A 22,614-nucleotide genomic window follows, 5' to 3' on the forward strand; every position below is an offset into this window, starting at 1 on the left:
TGTCACTTCTTGCTATGAGTTAGAAAATGAAAGCAGGTTGTTACAATAGGCAATGTTCCAGATTCCAGTTCTGGTCCAGTTCTGTGCTCCAGATTTATCATACAAATTTCTACTATAAATGTTTTATTCAACACATCTGTAATTCTTTGCTAATCCACACCAATACAGTGACTGTTTTCTCTTCTACAGCTGCAGTGTTGGTGGTTGCAATCATAGCGTGTTCCGGCTGTTGTTGCACCAATAAGAAGATTCGTGCTACCCGGGTTCAGCCAAAAGGGGAGGTGTGACATGGAACAAGAGGCCCCTATCCAAATGCCTTACGTTACCACTTGGATCACTCTATCAAGTGCAGTGAAAAGAAATGTGGCCTTCAAAGTGGAATAAGATTAAACACTGGACATTTTTTCTACATAAGTGTGAAAGGACTGCAGCTTTGTACTATTATATCCACTAACATAGTTCTGAGAAGAGTTTGGAGCCAAAGAAACCAAAAACACAACACAAGAAACCTACTAATACCAAAGACCACTCCATTATTCCTAAGATCTGCCCTTCTTCTAGGGTTCTCAGGGAAAACACATATTACCAGATAACGCCTATGCTTTAGGCTCAAACAAAAATGACAAAAGTAGGCTTGCAATGTATGGCGTAATGCAACCAATTAAATATGTTGTATTACCAGAAGAACATAAAGGTTGCAGGTCAAAGGCGTCACTGGGTTTAAAATCAAACTTTACTCTTGCTGCCGAGGCCCACCTTAGAACAGCACCCACTCTAAGGGGTAGAGATCTCTCGATGAGTAAGCCCATAAGGGTGAAACGCATCAGTGTGGGGTGGTTTTTATGTCGGGACTCAGCAGCATGTAAGTGTGGCCTGAATACATTTTATACCCAATGATGTCCTCAGTGTCTGGCCTTCTTGCCCTTCTGGCAATATAAACGCATGGAGTGAGCATGTGCTTGTTGACAAGCATCGGATTCACCTATAGCTGGAGGGGATACCAATGTTTATAGAGGTGTTACTTGCAATTATTTAAACATGTGCCACAAAATCTGTAAATAAACTTTATTCTTTAGAGGTTTTTCTAAACTATCTGTGTTGTGATAATCTATTCTAGACTCACTTATATTTGATAGAGAAAAAAAAAATGTAAGTTTTTCTTTGAATAGGACCTGTCTCAGATATCACCGTCTACACATTTCTTAAGCACTTTCATGATTGTATAGCTATTTATGGATGTGAGCATTCAACAGAAGTCTGTAAAACTATGTACTGCAGATTAGAGACAGTCTGTTTTATCTACATGCCTTTTTAGCAGGCTGCATTTCCATTACTGGTGTCTGAAGGCACATCACGGTCTTTGGTGCCCAAAAGCAACAGATCTCTGCTAGTATAATGCATTTACAATGGATATATTTTTATTTGCCCTAACCTGGTCTAGAACATTGTGATAATGTGTACAAAGAATATATGGACAAAGGTTTGTGAATATTGGACCATAACACAATCTTATATGGTGAAAAGAGTGTGGACCATGTTACAGTTTACAAAAACATCTGGTACGCACGGAAGTTTTTTGTTTTGTTCAACCCAATGGGTTGAATGAAAAAGAACTTAAAGATGACCATACTAACACATCTGATTTTAGTGCAGTGATCTCCCCACTGAGATATTGTGTTCTGACAGGGGGACTGCCCCTTTACCAGAACACAGTGATCAGTGAAGGGATGCTGGTTTTCCAACAAGCTCGTTCAACAGAAGCTGGTCGTTCTGTTGGACAAAGAGCTGTACACACAGGCCAAAAGATGGCCGGTTCCTGCACAACTGATCATTTTCGGATGATTTTCAGCTTGTGTGTAGCCAGCTTTAGACAAGTTAGGTCTTTTAACCTTGAGGCAACCGTTTGAAGAAGGTCCTTTTTCTGCTTCAGCAGGACGGTGCCCTGTGTACGCATCTGAGCTCCATAAAGGCATGGTTTTGTGAATTTAGTAGGAAGGAATATGAAAGAATTTCACAGAGACCTGACCTAAACCCTACTGAACATCTTTGGGATAAAAACGAAAATGATGGGTGAAGGCCAGGTTGTCTCATCCAACATCAGTACTGTACATGACTTTATAAATGCTTTCTCACAAATTCATAGATACTGTAACATTTTGTGTAAAGCCTTCCCAAAAGAGTGGAGACAGTTTTTGTTGCCTAGGGAGGGCGGGCATCACTTTAATCTTTGTAGGGTGGTGGTCCTCAAAATTAGTTGTGCAGGTGAAAGCTCAGCAATGTCCACCGGAATAAAGAAAAATATACGTGGAATGGCAGAAGAGCCCTTATGGAGCAGTAAGTTAACAATCTTATTTGGTGTATGTGGCGTTCTAAGTAGGATAAAAAAATGTTTACATTTGATGAAAATGCAAATAGCCTAATGATCAACGCAATATTCAAGGTACAGGTGTGGAGAATACCCTAGTCTTCACGTAGGAAGTAGGCGGTAGCACTCAAAGCATCAGAAAACCCAACCCTAGACTTCATAGGAGACATCAGGATGGGGCAAAACGTATTAGTGGTAGAGAAAAGAATGTTCTTGGTTGTGTAGAGTGGTAACCATGAAAGGGTCGAAGGCGTCATACTTCGTAAGCAAACAGTTATTACATAACGTGTTTCATAGCTGGGACACCACTTCAACAACTTTATCAGTGTTACATAGAAGTTCAGGACTTCCTGGTTGTTGGCCAATCATTGATGAATGTTTGGATCAATGTATGCCCAGCAGCCAGAAAGCACTGAACCACTGTGTGGCACCAATAAAAACTGATGAACTGGTGCATGAGCCATAAATCATGTTTTGATGTCGTGACAATGCAAAGCTCTGCCTCTATGTAAAAGTACAGAAAAGGGACACAGGGTTTGCACCAATACCACCTTTTTAAGACCGAGTACAAGTATCAATATTTTTTTTCAAGTACTCGCACATACCTATTACCGATAATGTTTTAATGCAATGTGACAGTGGCACTAATGTGCAGCACTGATGGGAACTGATGGGGAGCCACTAATATGCAACAATGATGGGCACTGATGAGGAGTGCATTGTGTCAGTAGTTTTATTTATTTTACAAATTGTATTTTTTACAAATCTGACGCATCTGCCCAAGGATCTTGTGTCAGGCAAAACCCTATCAAGAGGCCAACAAGTGGGTCCCTGTAGCTGGGTGCTGCAACTGAAAGGGCTGAGAGAGCCAGGAGACCTGGGGAAGCTTAGGTATTGTGTAAGATGGTCAGAGGAGCCAGAAGCCAAGAGCCAAGGTTTAAGGCCTAAGTAGCCGTGCTACAGAAGAGAGAGACAGGCGACTTAATATTAAAAGAAAAACCTCCCCAATTGAGGCACAGATTGCAAATGAAACCCAACAGAGGTCCTAACCCTTCTCCACTCTGTCCAAAACTAAACTGAAAGTTTTAGGTACAAAATAGAATTTTTTTTTACTCACCGTAAAATCCTTTTCTCTGTAATTCACAGGCCGACACAGCTCCTCTCCTAGCCATTGGGTTGTTACGCCACCTTTAGGAGAGGACTAGGCATAACATGTTATAAAAAAAAACACAGAACTTTTAGTTCCGCCCAAGGGGTGGTCCCTTAGGTAACAACCCCCCAGCCTGCCATTCAGGTTCAGTACGTCAACAATCAGTATAACGTTAAGAAAAATAGGAGGGGCGGGAGCTGTGTCAGCCAGTGAATTACAGACAAAAAGTACAAAAAATGCTATTTTCTCTTATATTCACCAACTAACACAGCTCCTCTCTTAGCCATTGGGACGTCCCCAAGCAGTGCCAAAACGAGGGGTGGGAAAACATCATAAAAACTTCATCCAAAATGGCATGTGGGAACTAGTATAAACTTTACCCACAAAAACTACAGTGAGTGGAAAAACCACCACAGTGAGTGGAAAACACACTACCTGAGACACTACCCTCAAACCGCAACCAAACTGCGGTAATGAATGCAACAGTGCCTTAACTCAAAGTACTGCATTTTTATCCAAAAAAACAGGAAAAAAAGAAAAAATTGTATGTGCAATTGCGACTATACAGCCGCCTGCAAAACTTTGCGTCCAAAACAGGCAGCCGATGCCCTGACATCTACCTTGTAGAATTTTGTAAAAGTGTGAACAGACGACCAAGTCCTCGCTTTACACACCTGAGCGACAGACGCTTGATGTCGGAAGGCCCAAGACGTTCCGATTGCTCTTGTGGAGTGGCCAGTGACCAGAAAGGGGGGTACCTGCCCCTTCAAAGCATAGGCCTGTACTACAATCTGTCTAATCCCCCTGGAAATGGTGGCCGACGAGATCAACATGCCTTTTTTCGGACAAGCCACCGAAACAAACAGGGAGTCTGACTTCCGAAATGGAGCCGTGGCAGACAAATACACCCTCAGGGCCCGAACCACATCCAGGACATGAAGGGCCACCTCCTTAGGGTGTGTCGGCTTAGGACACAGAGATGGTAGCACAACGTCTTCATTGATGTGAAATGCCAAAATCACCTTCGGCAGAAAAGAAGGTTGCGGACGCAGCACCACCTTATCCCTGTGGATAACCAGATTTGCAAGACAAGGCCGCCAGTTTCGAAACCCTCCTGGCCGATATGATGGCCACTAGAAAGAACACTTTCTGGGAAAGTCAACAGGGGAATCTCTCTGATATTTTCAAATCGCGGTTTCTGAAGTGGTGACAACACCAGATTCAGATCCCACGGAGGTAACGGTGAGCTCACCGGAGGAACTACATGTCGGACCCCTTGAACAAAAGTGCTCACTAGAGAGTGAGACCAGGGGTCGCTGAAAAAAATAAAAAAAATAAGAAGGAAGGACAGCCAAAGCTGAAATTTGTCCCTTGATGGTGCTTAAAGCCAAATTCTGGTCTACTCCTTGCTGTAGAAACAGCAGGATCCTGGATATAGAAAAGGAGAGCGGACGCCATCCTTTCTCCTCACACATGGAGATGTAGGCTTTCCAGGTATGATGATATATCTTCCGAGAAGATTTCCGTGCTCTCAGCATAGTTGGGATTAGAGTCCGAAAGACCCCAGTTCCTCAACACCTGGCTCTCAATAGCCATGCTGTTAAAACCAGCGAGGGTAAAGCAGGATGGAGAATCAGACCTCGAGACAGAAGGTCTTCTCAAAACGGCGGTCGCCAAGGGGCGTCTGCCACCAGGCGCACTAGGTCTGTGTACCAGGGATGCTGAGGCAAATCTGGGGCAATCAGTATTACTGGGATCCCCGGAGCAGACGTGGTAACAGTTTGTGGGCCGGTACATGTCGCTCTGCCCACTGAAGGATGTGAGCGACCTCCCGTGCGGCAGCTGAGCTTCTTGTTCCTCCTTGGTGATTGAAGTACTCCACCGCCGTAGCATTGTCTGACTGGATCCTGATCAGACGCCCTCAAAGTCTTATAGACCACGTGGAGAGGCATAGCCTGTTCGCTCGCAGCTCGAGCACATTGATCGGCAACTTGGATTCCTCCTCCGACCAGAGGCCCTGGGTCGACTGAACTCCCATTACTCCACCCCAGCCGGATAGGCTGGCATCCGTTGTGATCACTGTCCACTTCAGAGGTAGGAACGACTCCCCGGACCGAAGTGCTGGAGACCTCAGCTACCAGATCAGGGAATACATGACTAACTGGCTCACCTGAATCTGCCAATCCAGAGGCAACAGATATTTGTCCCATTTTGTCAAAATCTCCTTCTGCAGGACTCTGGTGTGGAACTGGGCATAAGGTACTGCCTCGAAGGAGGCTACCATGAGTCCCAGTACGCGCATGCAAAAGCGGAGCGATGACCACTTGCGGTTCATCAGCAGTTTTACCGTGGATCCGAGAGTCTGCAATTTGTCTGAAGGGAGAAAAACTCTTCCCTGGAGTCCAACAGCAAGCCTAGGTACTCCGGATGCTGGGTCGGCACAATCACCGACTTTAGGTTCAACAGCAACCCAAATTCTTGCAGGGTCTGCAAGGTGATCGCCACATCCTCCTTTAATGCTGAGGTGGAAGATGCCCTCAGGAGGAAATCCTCTAGGTATCCCACGATCGCGATTCCACGTTGCGGTAGCAACGCCAAAACTGGAGCCAATACCTTGGTAAAGACTCGGGGGGGCTGAAGCCAGATCAAAGGGAAGAGCCACAAACTGGTAGTGGTCTTCCCCAACTGCAACCCACAGAAACTTTTGATGCCAAAGGCATATGGGTATGTGCAGGTACGCATCCTGGATGTCTAAGGAAGCCAGGGAGTCCCCTTGATGAAGTGCAGCGACTACTGAGCGGACTAATTCCATTCTGAACCTCTGTACTTTCACAGTAATTGAGGGCTTCCAGGTCCAAGACTGGACGTACCCTTTCCTTCCTGGGGACTACAAACAGGTTTGAGTAGAACCCCTGGAACGTTCCAAGTCCGGAACAGGTACCATCACCCAGCAGGTCCCTTACCGCCTCCAAAAGGGCCTCCCGGTGAGCCAGGAGTACGGGTATGCTGGAGGGGAAGAATCTGTTTTGCGGTCAAGAGAGGAACTCTATCTTGTGGCCAGAGGAAATCAGATCGCAGACCCATTGGTCGGACAGCCAAGAGGTCCACCGGGCTGCAAACTCCCGAAGGCGACCCCCCCCACCCGTGTTGTGGGTGGGGGCAAACCTTCATGTGGTAGCACTTTAGTTCGCAGGCTTATTAGGTTTGCGGTTCCAGGGACACTTAGGTCCTTCAGAAGTCGTTCCCGTCGGGCTGGAGACACTTGGTCGAAGCCCCGGTGGACGAAAAAGCCGTTTGTGAGCGGAGAAAGAGGGCCCTTGCCTATGGCGTGGCTCCTTAGCCTTCCTGGCCTGTGGGAGTAGAGTACACTTACCACCTGTGGCATTTTTAATAATGTCATCCAAAGAGGCTCCAAAAAGCCGGCCGCCAAGGAAGGGAAGATCCGTCAGGGCTTTTATGGATGCCTGGTCGGCAGACCAGCATTTTAACCAAATCAGGCGCCTCAGCACCACTGCTGACACTGAAGTCCTGGATAACAGAGGGAGGGTATCCAGGGGCGCATCACAAATGTACTTAAGGCTTTGCACTAGCTGGTCTGCTAGTTCCACACAGATAGGAGAAGCCTGTTCTCCAAATTTGCGTTGCAACAGTTTTGCCCACTCAGTTAGTGTCTGCGACACAAGTGCGGATGCCAGTACTGGTCGCATGGTTAACCCTCACAACCGTAAACAAGGAACGAGCCACTGCCTCGGCCTTCCTGTCCGTGGGATCCTTAAATGCAGGAGTCCCCTCTACCGGAATCGTGGGTACTTTGTTTAACCTGGATAATGGGGGGTCCACTACCGGAGGAGCCGGCCATTTGTTCAGAAGGCTCTCCTCAAAAGGGGTAGCGCACCGCCAGGTATTTAGTGACCGAAAAGGTCCCTTGCAGTCGACCCCATTCCTTGTAAATGAACTTGTCAAAATAAGTCAGATACAGGAACACCTTAGGTGAAGGGGCTGGCTTACGGGACCCAAAAGGGACCGCTACATCAGCAGAGGGATCTACTGGCTCCTGAATCTTCAGGGTATCACACACAGCTGTAATAAGTGCTCCAACAAGCGATTTGTCGCACACGGACCCTCGCTGTCCGAACTGTCCTGGTCAGCGTCATCTGAAACGACAGAGCAGGGGGTCATCATCCTCAGAAGGGCACGAGCCTGCTTCATAGCTCTCCCCGGAGGGGGGGGGTGCAGGGGCTGCTTTTTAGCACCTTTGCCCCCATGCACCGCCTCCATCTAAGCAACGAACTAATTGAGGACCGCCAACAAAGCGTCCAGAGGCACTGCACAGTCTGCAGGCGAACCGGTTGCAATTGCCTGGATTTCAGGTGAAGAAACACCAGTTTCTGAAGACATGCTGACCCTACCCTGTCTGCCACCTGATGGGGACTTAGGACAGTGATGGTCCCACCCTCCTAACTGGTGCTGGCTGAGGGGCTCTTTCCCGCAGGACTCCCCACCCTGACTTGTTCTGCGCTGTCCAGCAAGTAGTGCCTGTGTCCCTTGTCAGCTCCCAAGTGCATAGGCGATCACACTGTGCTGCTGTCTATGGCGCTGAAACTGATCCACAACGTGTTCAAGCTCCAAGAAGGTGGCCGCCCCGCATCCAGTATAAAAGGACACAAACGCAGGGAAAATGCCCGCCGAGCTACAGGAAAGCCTGCTGCTCCTTGCACTCACCTTAGAATACTGAATAGCATGAGGGACAGTGACAGAGAAATGCCGGTATACAGCGCTGCAGCGAACGACAGGCACAGCCACCAGACACCCTCCCAGGGATAGAAAAACACACATCAGGGCACAGCCAGCCAGCGCAGTCCCCCCCCCCCCAGATAAGAGCCCCCCCAGAGAGCCCCTGCACGACACACACACACCGCTCAGCAGCCTCATGCCGCAATGCAGCATCCCCCACAGGGAGGGGGGGAGGGAAGATAGGGACAGGGAGAGAAGTGTGGGAGGTGAGGGACCCCTGAATCAACCTCCCAGGGAATTCCCAGCTGCTCAGCCCCACCGAAGCAGGGTGAGCTGTACTTACCAGTCCTGCAGAGCTTGGAAACATTCCATCACAGACCCAATCTCCGATCAGTACGGGGTGGCTGTTGGCCCGGCATACTGTGACGCAGACATCAGCAAGCCGGTCATACGCGTGCCCCGGAGCATTAAAGCTCACCAACCAGCTCTGGAGCTGAGGTACGTTGTGGCAGACCCAGCGCATAGCTCTGGTCTGCATACACTCGCTGGCCAGCCTGGGGAGTCTACAAGGATAAGGGTTTCCAGCCTGTCACCCAACCGGCTGTTGATTAAAGATTCTGTGATCTGCTGTCTTGCGCAAAAAGCAGAGCTTCCACAGAAAAAACATGGACCGATGGGCCCACAGGGTTCCTAGGTCCTTCTTCACTAGGCAAAATAAAACTGAAGCTGCATGGCAGTCTGGGGGGTTGTTACCTAAGGGACCGCCCCTTGGGCTAAACTAAAAGTTCTGTGTTTTTCATAACATGTTATGCCTAGTCCTCTCCTAAAGGTGGCGTAACAACCCAATGGCTAAGAGAGGAGCTGTGTCAGTCGGTGAATATAAGAGAAATTGGCTTTTCTATACAGAAAATATAATTTAAAAAAAAGCAAGACCAGAGGTAACAAAGATGATACAACTGGTGGTTTTCTAGTGCATGATACATTTGACATATTGTAGATTGAACTGGGGTGTTTGCAAAGTAGGTCCTAATTATTTCTTTTCAATGTCCATTCTCAGCATTAGCCTGTTTTTGCAGGAAGAGTTGAATAGCAAGCACCAGCCTAAACAAGTAGAATATGTATTCATTTTATATTTATGTTTTCAGACAACAATGCCAAAAGCCAAGAGAAGTGTTAAAAGGACAACAAAGGCTGTGGTTGCACGCGAGGTCGGAACTTTTTGGCAAGAAATGTATATACGTATGTTCATTTTATTATACCTTAAATTTAGTTGACAGTTGTAAACAAGTAGTTAAATCTCTTGCTAATAAATGATTACAATCTCATGTGAAGTTGCAGCCCTACTCAGTATGACTAATTCACATAACTCTGTCTCAATGTTATCTCACACAATTATTTTATTTATTTTTTTAGGCCGGGTTCACACCGCTGCGATGCGGGAACGCCGCGAATCCGCGGCGTTTTCCCGCATCGCACACCTCCCGCCGGCAGTTCACACTGCCCTATGCGGACGGCTGGGAGTGTCAATGATATGTTAATGACACCCCCAGATCCGTCCACATAGCGCAGTGCGATCTGCCGACTCGCACAGGAATCGGATCGCATGGTGTGAACCCCCATGCGATCCGATTCTGTTGCGGACCAAAAAAAGGGTCCCGTGCGAGTTTGCTGCGGGAGCGCTGCGAATTCAGCCATACTATCTGTATGGCTGAACTCGCATCGCTACGGAGATCGGATGTGATTTGCGGTGCGAATCACATCCGGATCTCCCCCCGCAGCAGTGTGAACCCAGCCTTAAACACAAAAAAAATCGTTTTCACCGGTTCAGAGATGTTAGGATTTCATGTTCAGAATAATCAAAAAATCTCCTAAAAATTAGGGACTTCGTGGGAGTTAAGCTGTACCCAATGGCATGCACTCTGCACTAAACGCAAAGTATAATGTATTGTTTAGTAAACAAATAGAATGTATAGCTAGTAGAATCTAAAATAGAGATGTTATTACTCATTGAAGGTTAGGGTTAGAAAACCCAGGAACAAAAATAAATATTTCAGTTTACCAGTCCTTAAATGTTGTGGCTGCATTAGTTTTCTTTTTTCAGTACAGAAAACACCTGCTGATCCTGCCAGAAATGCAACATCCTTGTCACTTCCTGTGAGCTGTATTGAAGGTTATTATCTTCCTTCTGAGCTAGATCTGTAAATGACATATTGCCCTGCCCTCCATGCAATGGAGATGAAGAGATAAGGACATGTTTGTAGTCCATATCAGAAGAGCCCCAAAAAGTGATGACTAGGGTTGGACCTATACCGAGTACCAATAGTTTTCAGTGTGATTTGTGTCAATACAAAAAAAAAATTGGGTCAAAACGCACTGGAAAGAATCGCATGCAATTGAACCACTTAAAGACTGCCCACTACATATATACTGCGGCAGGGCAGCTCGATTTCGTGAAATTATGTACCTGTACATTGTTTTGTGCATGAGACACTGCGTGCACGTGCCGCCGGAATGCCAGGGGAGCGCATGCTAGGCAGATCCCTGTTCTGACAGGGGACAATACTGAGAAAGTCTATTCCTAGTAATCAGAAACAGCCATCTTTGTGTTGTTCCAGTGAGCCCATCCCCCAACACAGTTAGAACAAACACAGAGGGAACACAGTCAACCCTTTAATCACCCCCTAGTGTTAAACCCTTCCCTGCCAGTGTCATTTATACTTTGATCGGTGCATAATTTTTTTTTTTTTTAGCACTGATCACTGTATTGGTGTCACTGGTCCCTAACCAGTAAAAACAATAAAAAAAATGTCAAATCCATTAAAGGGGCTGTAAACCCTTGATGTTGTTCACCTTAATGCATTATACGAGTAGTGCATACTATCTGTAGTGCAACCTGATCCCCGGTCTTTCCAGCAACAAGAAAGAGCACACCAGCTCCAGCCATGGATTGGATAGATCGATAGCGGCAGGAACCATTGGCTCCCCCTGCGGTCAATCAAATCCAATGATGCTGGAGCTGGGGGCGGGGCCAAGTCCTGTTGTCTGTGTGAATGAACACAGCAGAAGGATAGGACACAGGAGCGCACCCGCACGAGTGCCCCGAGGGAGTGCAGCTCTCCAACGGGGCACTCGAGGAGGAGCCAAGAGCACCATGAAGAGACCCCAGAAGAGGAGGATCAGGGCAACTCTGTGCAAAACCAACTGCACAGAGGAGGTATTATTTTTTTTTTTTTTAACAAACCTTTACATATCCTTTAATCTAAACCTATTTTGTAGACACTATAACTTTTGTGAAAACCAAACAATATATGCTTATTGCAATTTTTTTTTACCAAAAATATGTAGCAAAAAAAAAACACATTCGCCTTAACTGATGAATACATTTTTTTTGGATATGTATTATAGCAGAACGTAAAAAAATATTGTTTTTTTTTTCAAAATTGTCTCTGTTTATAGCTCAAAAAATAAAAACTGCAGAGGTGATCAAATACCACCAAAAAAAAGCTCTATTAGTGGGAAAAAAGGACATCATTTTTATTTGGGTACAGTGTCGCACGCCTACACAATTGTCAGTTAAAAAAATGCAGTGCTGTATCTCAAAAAATGGCCTGGTCATTAAGGGGGCCCTTCCGGGGCTGAAGTGGTTAAACAGGAAGGCGGTGCGATTTCTGTCCGAATCACACGCAATGTCCTCCACTGCTCCTGTGTGTGTATAGAAATGGAAAAGCTCCAACTCACAGTACATCTGATCTAATGCAAAATCAACATAGCTGTCCCAGTCCCGCTGATGATAACAAATCACAGCCGTCGGAGGTGCTCACAGGGCTCGAAAAGAAGTCCTGGGACCCCGTGGGTATAGGGTGGAAGTGATGTCAGCTTGGGGACAGACCTGTACATCTCCTCCAATCCTGTGAGCACCTCCAGCGGCCATGATTTGCTATCATCGGCAGGACCAGGACACCTATGTAGATTTTGCATTTGGTCAGATATGTACTGTGAGTTTTAACATTTTTAATAAACTGCCCACTAGATAGTGCTTTTCCCTTTCTATACACACATACACAGGAGTGGGAGTCCATACGATTCGGACAGGGATCACAGCGCATTCCTGTTAAAACTGCATGTGATTTGCAGTGCAATTTGCATCCATTCATTTTGTATTAATACAAATCACACCAAAAAGTACCAGTATCAGTATTGGGAGCATTTGCGCAAATACAGATACTTGCACAATTGCTTGGTATCGGTATATTTCTAGTGATGACCATGGCTCCCTCTATGAATAGAGTGAAGTGATGATGTAGACACACTACATAGGTAAAAATAAAGCCAAAGAAGCATAAAAAAGGCAGCCACCACAACCACGTTTAAGTAAACAATGGGACCAGAGCAAGTATATAAAACTAAAATGTACTTTTAGTGAAACAATACCTTTTTTCACTTCTCAATGCATGTAAATACACTAGCTCGTTGGGAAATCTTGGTCAGCTTGACATGGCACTGCTCCCGGTTTAACCATGGCGTCTATGGAAATCTTAGTAAAATTGACATGGCACTGCTCCCGAACCATAAGTGACACCAAACTTGGGGACTCAGGACTACAACATGGTAAATTACCAAGGCAAGCTGGCTGACCCCAAAATTGGATATGTTGTAGTCCTGGGTCCCCTCCCGGTGCTCCCAAAGTTTGGTGTCCCTGTCACTTATGGTTTGGGAGTAATGCCATGTCAAGATGACCAAGACTTTTCATAGACGCTAATGTGCGTAAATTGAGGGTACGTAAAGCAAGGAATGCCTGTACTGGTGTGTTAAAATTTTGGTTTTAGGTTTAGATAAACTTTAAAGAAAATTACGAGGCCAAGGATTTTGTCATGTATTTTAGTTTTATACCTAAACATATTTCTTCAGGCTTAGTTAGTAACAAAAGTGAAGGTGGACAGACTACAAAACCTTTGAAAATATGTAAGAATAAAAAAATACGGGGGGGTTGACATTGTTAATGTCCTTCTAAAAATGCAGCCTGGTTGAAAATGCAGCCAATGCCTTGAATATTTTCCAAGTTGCTAACGCAGAGTAAATAAATGGATATGGAAAGAAAAACGGCTTTATCTTTCTATGTGGAGACCATCTTGGTGGAGGCAGGGTTTTGCTTCCTCATGTAAAAGTTACCCATCTGAAGCCTGGTCATCTGATGACTGGTGAGGGAATATTCAAGAAGCAGCAAAGATTCACAGAATGAATGAAAGAATGGATGGAGAAGATTCTTGTCCTGCACATATTTAGGTACAGCTTCCTCTCCAGCAAGAATTACAGCAAAGCAGTGACACAACTAAATCTCACTTCAATTCTCCTAAGACTAAAAGTCAGATGCTGCATCACCTAAGATCTCTTACTGCAGACATACAGCTATAAGGCTGTAGGTAAAGGAAGAACACTGTTGTTTTTAGAAGGAAGACAAAAAAGGTAAATCTTTCAGGGTACCACTTAGGGGAAACTACCATTTTAAATGTTTCCTTTAAAGATAGCACATCTTACATTTTAAATCAATAAGTTCATCTTTAGGTACATGTTACACCTGTATTTAGATAACTGGTTACTAAAGAGCACCTGCCCACACCTCCTGATCCCTTCCGTGACAGTAGACGGAGGACCTTCTCCCCATGCCCACTGTCACATTTTGAAAATCGTGTGGTTGAGGGGGTTCCACCCACACAGCTGGATCATTAAATCACGGAGCTCTGGGAATGAATGAACTAAATATCCTGTATTCAAACTGTGAGGCGGATGATAAGTGTTCTCCTAGTTCACTGACACTTCCTACAGCTTTTAAACAGAAAGCATATACAAAAGTATAGCCTGAAAGCTGAAGGCAGCATCTGCAGGTGCCTCACTTTGCACCTGCGATCGGAAACACATAGGTGCAATTTTCTGCAGGCTCCAGAAAAAAAAATAAGTTTACATGTTTTTACCTGCAAAAATATTTCCACTTATTAATTTTTTTTAACCACTTCAGCCCCTGAGGATTTGGCTACTCAATGATCAGGCCATTTTTTGAGATACGGCACTGCACCGCTTTAACTGGCGAATGTGTGACACTGTACTCAAACAAAATTTACATACTTTTTTTCCCCACACATAGAGCTTTCTTTTGGTGGTATTTTATCACCTCTGTGGTCTTTATTTTTTGCGCTATAAACAAAAAAAGACCGACAATTTTTATTTATTTTTTTAAAACACGATATGAATCCTTCTACATATTTTTGGTAATAAAAATCGCAATAAGCGTATATTGATTTGTTTGTGCAAAAGTTATAGCATCTAAAAAATAGGGGAAAGATTTTTTTTTTTTTTACTAGTAATGGCGGTGATCAGTGATTTTTAATTGGGACTGCGACATTATGGCGGACAGATCGGACACTTTTGACACATTTTTGGGACCATTGGCATTTATACAGACATCAGTGCTATAAAAATGCACTGATTACTATACAAGTGTCACTGTCACTGGCAGGGAAGGGGTTACACTAGGGGGTGATCAAGGGGTTAGCCGTGTTCCCTAGCGAGTGATTCAAACTGTGGGGGGGAGGGGACTGAGTGAGGAAACGATTGTTGTTCACCCCTGACGGCACGGACATCTGTCTGTTTACATTGACAGATCTCCGTTCTGTCTCTGTGTGGACCGATCGCGGGTGTCCAGCGGTCGCACGCACATTGGCTCCGGTGGCTAGCTGTGACTGGTCATAGTGATCACATGGTAAAGACAGGGTCAAATCACAGCCCATTTGTGCCATGTGATTAGCTGTGACCAATCACAGCTAATCACAACAATAGACACAGTCTACACACTGTTATTCAGTAAAAAATATTTGCTAATAGCAGTAAAATTCACTGCTATAAGCAAGGATAGTATGTAAAAATAAATATATAAATAAATCCTGAGCAACTCCTTAGAGTGGTACAGTTCTAATACTGTAGCAACACTGTACTGTAAAAAAAAAAAAAGAAGTAAAAATATATATATATTTTACATACTGTCACCAGTCAGTGTTGTTCCTGATCACCGTCACACCAATGATAGGATGCTGCTGTACTGGTGACAGTATGTAAACTATTTTTTTTAAATGTGAAAAAAAAATATTTCTTACATTTTCCAAAAAAGTGACAAATAATTAGAACTTCCAAAAACACCCCACACCTTAGACTGCCTACCTTCTAAAAAGGTAATTTTGGGGGTACCGTATTTCTACTGCCCTGGCGTTTTCAGGCCTCAGGAAATTAAATAGGCTATCAATACATCAGGATTGATCAATTTTCAGATCTATACCATTGTTTAAGTATACCTTTTCTACAGACTAAATAATATACACTGATTTGGGTTATGTTCACCAAAGAAACGTAGCAGAATACAATTTGGCACACATTTCTGAAGATTATTTGCAAAATTTTATAACAAAGACAGATGCATTTGTTTGCAAAATGTTGGCCTTTTTTTGCCAATTTAGCAAAAACGTAAAAATCCAGTGGTAAATAAATACCACCGAAAGAAAGCTCTATTTGAAAATGATAGAAATTTGATATAGGTACTATACAGTGTTGCATAACTGTGCAATTGTCATTCAAAGTGAAGCCCTGAAACAATGAAAGCTGAAAATTGGATAAAAAAGTGCCCTGTATTGAAGTGGTTAAAGGATAAGTTCATCTTTTGACAAAAAATTCTAAATGCTAATTTTTTTTTGTAGGGGGAAAAAAAAATGTGCATTAATTATTTTTGTTTTGGAAGCCTGTAACGCATTGCACCAGCAATCAGCAGACAGCCGCAAAGGACCTTGTAGTTTTCCATTCACTGAGTCTTTTTGAATTGTAGCAGCAGACACGGGGAGAAGATCCCCAGTTTGCTGTAACAGTGGGGATTGGGGTGGCGTGGGGGCCTGTGCATTCATAACATGTTACACCAATAATCAGGGTGTAATATAACATGTTAGGAAAGGTGAACTTATCCTTTAAGGTTGAAACAGTGATGCAAAAAGAAGGTGGATGTCCTATGAGTTATTAAAAATTATGACACTGATGATGCAGAGACACGTGTAGTAAACGGTTTACAGCCTATGGGTAGATTGTACAATGAGAAATGCAAGTGGGGGAAGAATCTGATGGTTTCAAAAAGAACATAATGGTAACGCGAGTCTAAGTGGAACCTTCAGCTGCATACAAATACTGGGACTCTGTACAACATGCCAAGTACGTTAAAACCTTACGAAGGTCATCTTATAAACAATGAAAATACAGCAAGTCAGAAAAGGGGGAAAATGGGTAAGTTAGTTGTGATACATAGGAATTAACCATCAGAGATCTTCTTCCGAAGTAGTGTGGAAATATATAGTGTTGAATCTTAAAGCGATTGTAAGGCCGCGTACACACGGACGGACTGTTCGTCCAACTTTGTCCGCTGAACAGTGTTTCAGCGGACAGTCCGCTCGTGTGTGGGCTTCAGCGGACAGTTTCAGCGGACAGTCTGACGAACAAAGTTTTTCGGAATTTCCGTAAGACTGTCCGCTGAAACTTGGTTTGAGCGAACAGTCCGCTCGTGTGTAGGCTTGTTCGGCAAACTAAGTCTCGCGCATGCTCAGAAAGAATTTACACGGCGAAGGTTGCATTGCAGTGTATCGGACGCCGAATTTCTCGTCCCGTCGTACGTGCCGTTCACGTCATCGCGCAAGTTTTCAGCGGACTGTTTGTTCATCGTGTGTGGTCAAGTCCGCTCATGCAAATTTTGAACGGACTGTTTGTCAAACTGTTTGACGAACCTAGTTGGGCGGACAGTCCGCCCGTGTGTACGCGGCCTAAAGGCTCGTCGCTTTGCTATAGAAAAATAGGATTTTTGTACTCACATAAAATCCTTTTCTCTGAAGTTCATTGACAGACACAGCTCCAGCAATCTTGACCATAGGGTTATTATGCCACCTTCAGGAGAGGTCTAGGCAGACCATGTAATACATGTGAAAAACAACAGAACTGTACAGTTCCGTCCAGGGGGTGGTCCCTCTGGTAATAACCCCTCAGCCTGTTTCCTGCAGCTCAGTACGTCAACAAGCAGTATAACGTAAATAGGAGGGGAGGGTGCTGTGTCCGTCAATGAACGTCAGAGAAAAGGTTTTTACGGTGAGTACAAAAATCCTATTTTCGCTTTCGTTCATTGACGGACACAGCGCCCTTAATCTTGACCGTAGGGACGTCCCCAAGCAGTGTCATGATGAGGGGTGGGAACAGCAAACATAACTTGACCCACAACCAGAGGTGCTCCCCAACGGAAGAGTCACCATCTGAACCAACCGCATTAGAACTTGCGGTAACCATATCCATCAGAATGTGTTGACAATCAAAATGTAACTTTCTGTAACAAGAAGAAAGTGTGTAAATTGCAACATTACATGGCTGCCTGCAAAACTTTGCGGCCAAAGCAAGCATCAGAAGATGAGCTTACATCAACTTTGTAGAACTTTGTTAAAGTGTGATCACGACCAAGTCGGCGCCTTACACACCTGGAAGAATGACGCTTGATGTCGGAAGGCCCAAGAGGTCCCAATTGCCCCAGTGGAATGGGCCGTGACAGGAAAGGGGGGCACCTGTCCCTTCAAGGCATAAGCCTGGACCACGATCTGTCTGATCCACCTAGAAACGATGGTCAAGACCTCTAGCCCTTTTTTTGGACCAGCCACAGAAACTGGCAGACCCTTAGAGCCTGGGCCACATCCAGGGAATGGAGGGCCGATGTGTCAGCTTAGGACACAGAGATGGTAACACAACGTCTTCATTGAGATGGAAGGCCGAAACCACCTTTGGCAGAAAAGAAGGTTGCGTAAGCAACACAACCTTATCCCTGTCGATAACCAGATAGGGTGCCTTGCAAGACAAGGCCGCCAGTTCAGAAACCCTCCTGGCAGATGTAATAACCACTAGAAAGACCACTTTCTGAGAAAGAGTCAACAAGGGAATTTCCCTGATGTTCTCAAACGGCGGTTTCTGAAGCACCGATAGCACCAAGTTCAGATCCCATGGAGGTAGGGGTGGTCACACTGGGGGAACTACATACCGAACCCTTTGCACAAAGGTGCTCACCAATGAGTGAGACGCCAGGGGTTGTTGGAAAAAAACAAAAAAAAAAAACAACCCTTGATGGTGCTCAAGGCCAACTTCTGGTCCACTCCACGCTGTAAGGACAGCAGGATCCTGGACACCGAATAGGTGCGTGGACACCACCCCATCTCCTTACACATGGAGGTATAAGCTTTCCACGTATGATGGTATATCTTCCGAGAAGAAGATTTTCGTGCCCTCAGCATAGTGGAAATTGCCGAGTCAGACAGACCTTGGCTTCTTAGCACCTCGCTTTCAACAGCCATGCCGTTAAAACCTGAGCTGCAGGAAGCAGGTTGAGGGGTTATTACCAGAGGGACCGCCCCCTGGGCGGAACTGTACAGTTCCCTTTTTCACATGTATTACATGTTCTGCCTAGTCCTCTCCTGAAGGTGGCATAATAATCCTACGATCAATATTAATGGAACTGTGTACGTCAAGGAACGAAAGAGAAATAACAAACATGTTATACTTACCTGCTCTGTTGAAGTGGATTTGCACAGAGCAGCCCCGATCCTCCTCTTCTTGAGTCCCTCTTCTGTGATCCTGGTCCCTCCCTGTTTAGTGCCCCCACAGCAAGCAGCTTGCTATGGGGGGGGGGGGGGGTACAAGTTAAGTCACAGCTCCCTGTGTTCATTAAGACCTGGCCCTGCCCTCTATATGCCCCGATAGGCTGACACTCATGGACATCACTAGACAGAGAGGGACCTCAGGTGAGTGTTAAGAGGGCTGCTGCATGCAGAAGGCTTTTTAACTTAACGTATAGAATACATTAAGTTAAAAATAACTTCTGCCTTTACAACCCCAAGTCTTGCAAGTTTGAATATAACTGGTGATACAAGAAACAGAGAGAAGAAACAATAAAGCACAGCTTGAGAATATACACTCACATTGACCTTGTCAGGTGCTCTTAGGATCTAGTCTGCTCGAGATTTCATGTGTGGCCGACCAGGTTTGACAATAGTCAATCATATGACTGACTTCTGTAGATGGGCATGCTGGAAAACTTTTGTCAATCAGTGACTATAGCCAACAATCTGAGTATTCTGAATACAACATCCCTGCTAAACCTATTAATTTTTTTTGTTCAGCCTACTGCCTGATGGAAAAAAGTAGCCGTTTATGACCAGCTTTAATGCAATGTAGAACATGCAGATGTTTGAATTATAGCAAAACTGCAGTGTTTGTTGGATGCTATTAAAGTGAACTTTTCCCCCATAACAGTAATAATACATTTTACATGCACCTCTCTGTGCTGCTTCCAAAACATCTCATCTGTTAACCAGTTCACAACCACCCCATAGTAGATTTACAGCTACAGGATGGCCATTCTGTGCAGAATCACCTATACAGTTGTGTGAAAAAAGTATTTGCCCCCTTTCTGATTTTTTTTTTTTTTTTTGCATATTTGTCACACTTAGATGTCTCGGACCATCAGACTAATTTTACTATTAAAACAAAGATAACCCGAGTAAATTCAAAATGCAATTTTCTACAAGTGATGCAAAGCAGGGAAAGAAAATCCATCACATCCCTTAGTGAAAGCAGCACATATAGTACACAAAACACTGATTATGCACAGAATTAACCCTTTGACCACCCTGGATGTTTAAAGAGGAAGTAAACCCTGATGAGTTTACTTCCTCTTTCATTCCCTGCAAAGGCAAAGCATAATGGACTACTATGCATCGCATAGTAGCCCATTATGTGTCACTTACCTGACACAGGAGCCAGCGAAGTCGCCGCTGTCCCCTGTAGCCCGTCGCATCCATCTTGTTGGTGGGGTCTCGCAGCTCCGCCGCTGTCATTCGGCAAAGCCGCGATGACGTCACTCCCGCGCATGCGCACAGGAGCCGACACGTGCGGCAGCTCCGTCGCTGAGAATGCCGCGCTCAGTGCGCCTGCGCGCCGCTGTCTACGGCGCATGCGGCGTAGACAGCGGTGCCCGTTTTCGGGCAAATATCTCCTAAACCATATAGGTTTAGGAGATATTGCTTGGACCTACAGGTAAGCCTTAATCTAAGCTTACCTGTAGGTCAAAGTGGTTTGTAAGGGTTTACAACCACTTTAACCCCTTCCCAGCCAGTGTCAGTACAGTGCATATTTTTAGTACTGATCACTGTACTAGTGTCACTGGTTCCCCCCAAATTATCAGTGTCAAATTGGCTGCTGCAAAACCGCAGTACCGCTATAAGTCGCTGATTGCCACCATTACTAGTATTAAAAAAATAAATAAATAATAATCTTACTGAAGATGGCCACAGGCATAAGGGTATTTAACAAACACACAAAAATCATGCATAGAAACAACTAGTGAATGTCATTTTTAACTGCCATTTCATATTGTTTTTATAGGTGCCGTTATTTTATTTTTCAAAATCAAGGTGAAGGTCTGCTTCAATGGCTAAAGATGCGGTTTCACTTGCTGCCTGGAAATGCACTTTCTACTGAATGCCTCAGAGAGGCTGACAATGGCTACATGGTATTCTTTTCACTGTGGGATTATAATCATGGCTTACTTACTTCCTTGCTTTGTTTTCTTTCTTCATTTTTGCATTTCATTTTAAAGGAAATTCGCACTAAAGAAACATGCTGGCTGTCAATCTTTTAAGATTGCAACTTATAGAGACTCCGTCATAAAAAGTATTGTGAATGTCAGTTCCCTGGCTATCGTACTGATGGCTTTGACTTTCAATGCTTTTTGAGTTTCTGTCCCGAACAAGCATGGAGATGCGGAATTCTGATATTTTCCCAACACATTTACATCATTTACTGCATGCTTGTTTTGGGTCTCCGAGGCTGCAGTCATACACAGGCGTCATGTTTGAGAATTTTGTCAGCCATTGGTATGTGCGTTACTAGACGTTTTTTACAGCGTTTTTGAGCTTTAGAGGTTTTTTTTTTATTATTATTAGCCAATGGAGAAAAATATCATCCGTTTCTTCAGCTTTGATTAATAATTTTTATTTTATTTTTTTACTTTTTTTCTTTGTAAAGGGTAAAGGGTTAGGGGTTAAAGTGATTGTAAAGTCTTGTTTGAGGGAACAAGACTTTACTATGAGGGAACCTGAGGTCCCTGTGTTCATTCAGAGCCCCGCTCTGTTAGGTTAAGGTCAGGATTTGGGATAGGGGTTGCAGTTATTTTAATAATTTATTTCATTATTATTGTTTATTGTTATTACATTTTTGCATTTGAGCAGAAAAAAAAAAAAATGTGAAACAGAATGCGCCAACATGCTCAAAAACATGCAAATCACACGTTTCTATGCATTTCTATGCAAAAAAAATAAAAATAAACGCACCAATCTTCTTGATTCAAGCTACAAAAAGAGCTCCAGAACTTTTTTGAGCTTCAAGCAACTTGTAGCGGAACCATCTCCATACGGATCTTTTTTTTTTCTCCTACAGCATTCTGGAGCTTCGAGATTCAACGTACAAAATGCTGAGATGTGAATGGGGCCTGACTCAAGAGTAGTGAAGGCAGAAAAAGGGTCATGACAGCAAGGCTACCTACATTTTCAGAAATAAGCCAGTACAAGTTTCCTTTAATATACCGCACAATGCAGCAAGTTGTCAGTAAATAATCCTGGAATATAAACGTAGCTTTCGAAAAAAAGAAATTCGATTTCTACAAATCATAAAGCACATCAGTATAGTCTACGGTTTTAGAATACAGATTTATGTGCAGGGGACCTATGACCTGACTGAGATTTAACCCCCTCATACCGACATAATGCATATATGCGGCCTTCTGCTTGTGATTACCCCGGTACCGTTTTTAGAGCCTATGGTTGACTTTCTTGTAGTAACAACCAATGTGGATGATCAGCGGCTGTTAATACAAGCAGCAGGAGGGGACGTCCCTCCCCTCCCGCTGGCTTCCACTGCTCTTCCTGGGCTCTCCCATCCCACTGGGAGGCCTGAGCGTCCAACATGCATGTCCGTCGGCTGGCCGCGGACCCGAACAAAGCAGGAATCTTCTTTGATCGGGTCTTGGATCTAGTAACAAGGAAAGGCAATGTCACAACCTCACTTTTGGTATACTAGAGCCTTAAAGCGAAGCTTGTTTGCTTCTTCCCCCCCTCCGCTGCCACATTTGGCCCCTACCTGTCAAAAACAGTTATCGGCTCCCACTTCCATGCAAGATCGCCGTATGGTGATCTATGAAACTTCTGGACCCTCCTCTGTCCCCCTGCTGCATTCTGGGAGACACACAGGTTCCAGAAGATAG

The 22,614-nt window shown here is 44.5% G+C and overlaps 2 protein-coding genes across 2 annotated transcripts in view; one reads left to right on the plus strand and one right to left on the minus strand.

Moving 5' to 3' along the window:
• The window catches only part of SMIM5 (small integral membrane protein 5), a 16,294-nt gene extending 15,205 nt beyond the window's left edge, over positions 1-1,089 (plus strand). Inside the window, exon 3 of the mRNA XM_077459672.1 lies at positions 190-1,089. Within this exon, the coding sequence (XP_077315798.1) occupies positions 190-287 (98 nt within the window). The 3' untranslated portion in view covers positions 288-1,089. The remainder of the gene's footprint in view (positions 1-189) is intronic.
• The window catches only part of RECQL5 (RecQ like helicase 5), a 185,053-nt gene that overhangs the window by 104,378 nt on the left and 58,061 nt on the right, over positions 1-22,614 (minus strand). The window lies entirely within an intron of this gene.

This window comes from Lithobates pipiens, unplaced genomic scaffold (genome assembly GCF_037356315.1).
Source record: "Lithobates pipiens isolate NorthernLeopardFrog02 unplaced genomic scaffold, aLitPip1_a1.2 Scaffold_28, whole genome shotgun sequence".
NCBI lineage: Eukaryota > Metazoa > Chordata > Amphibia > Anura > Ranidae > Lithobates > Lithobates pipiens.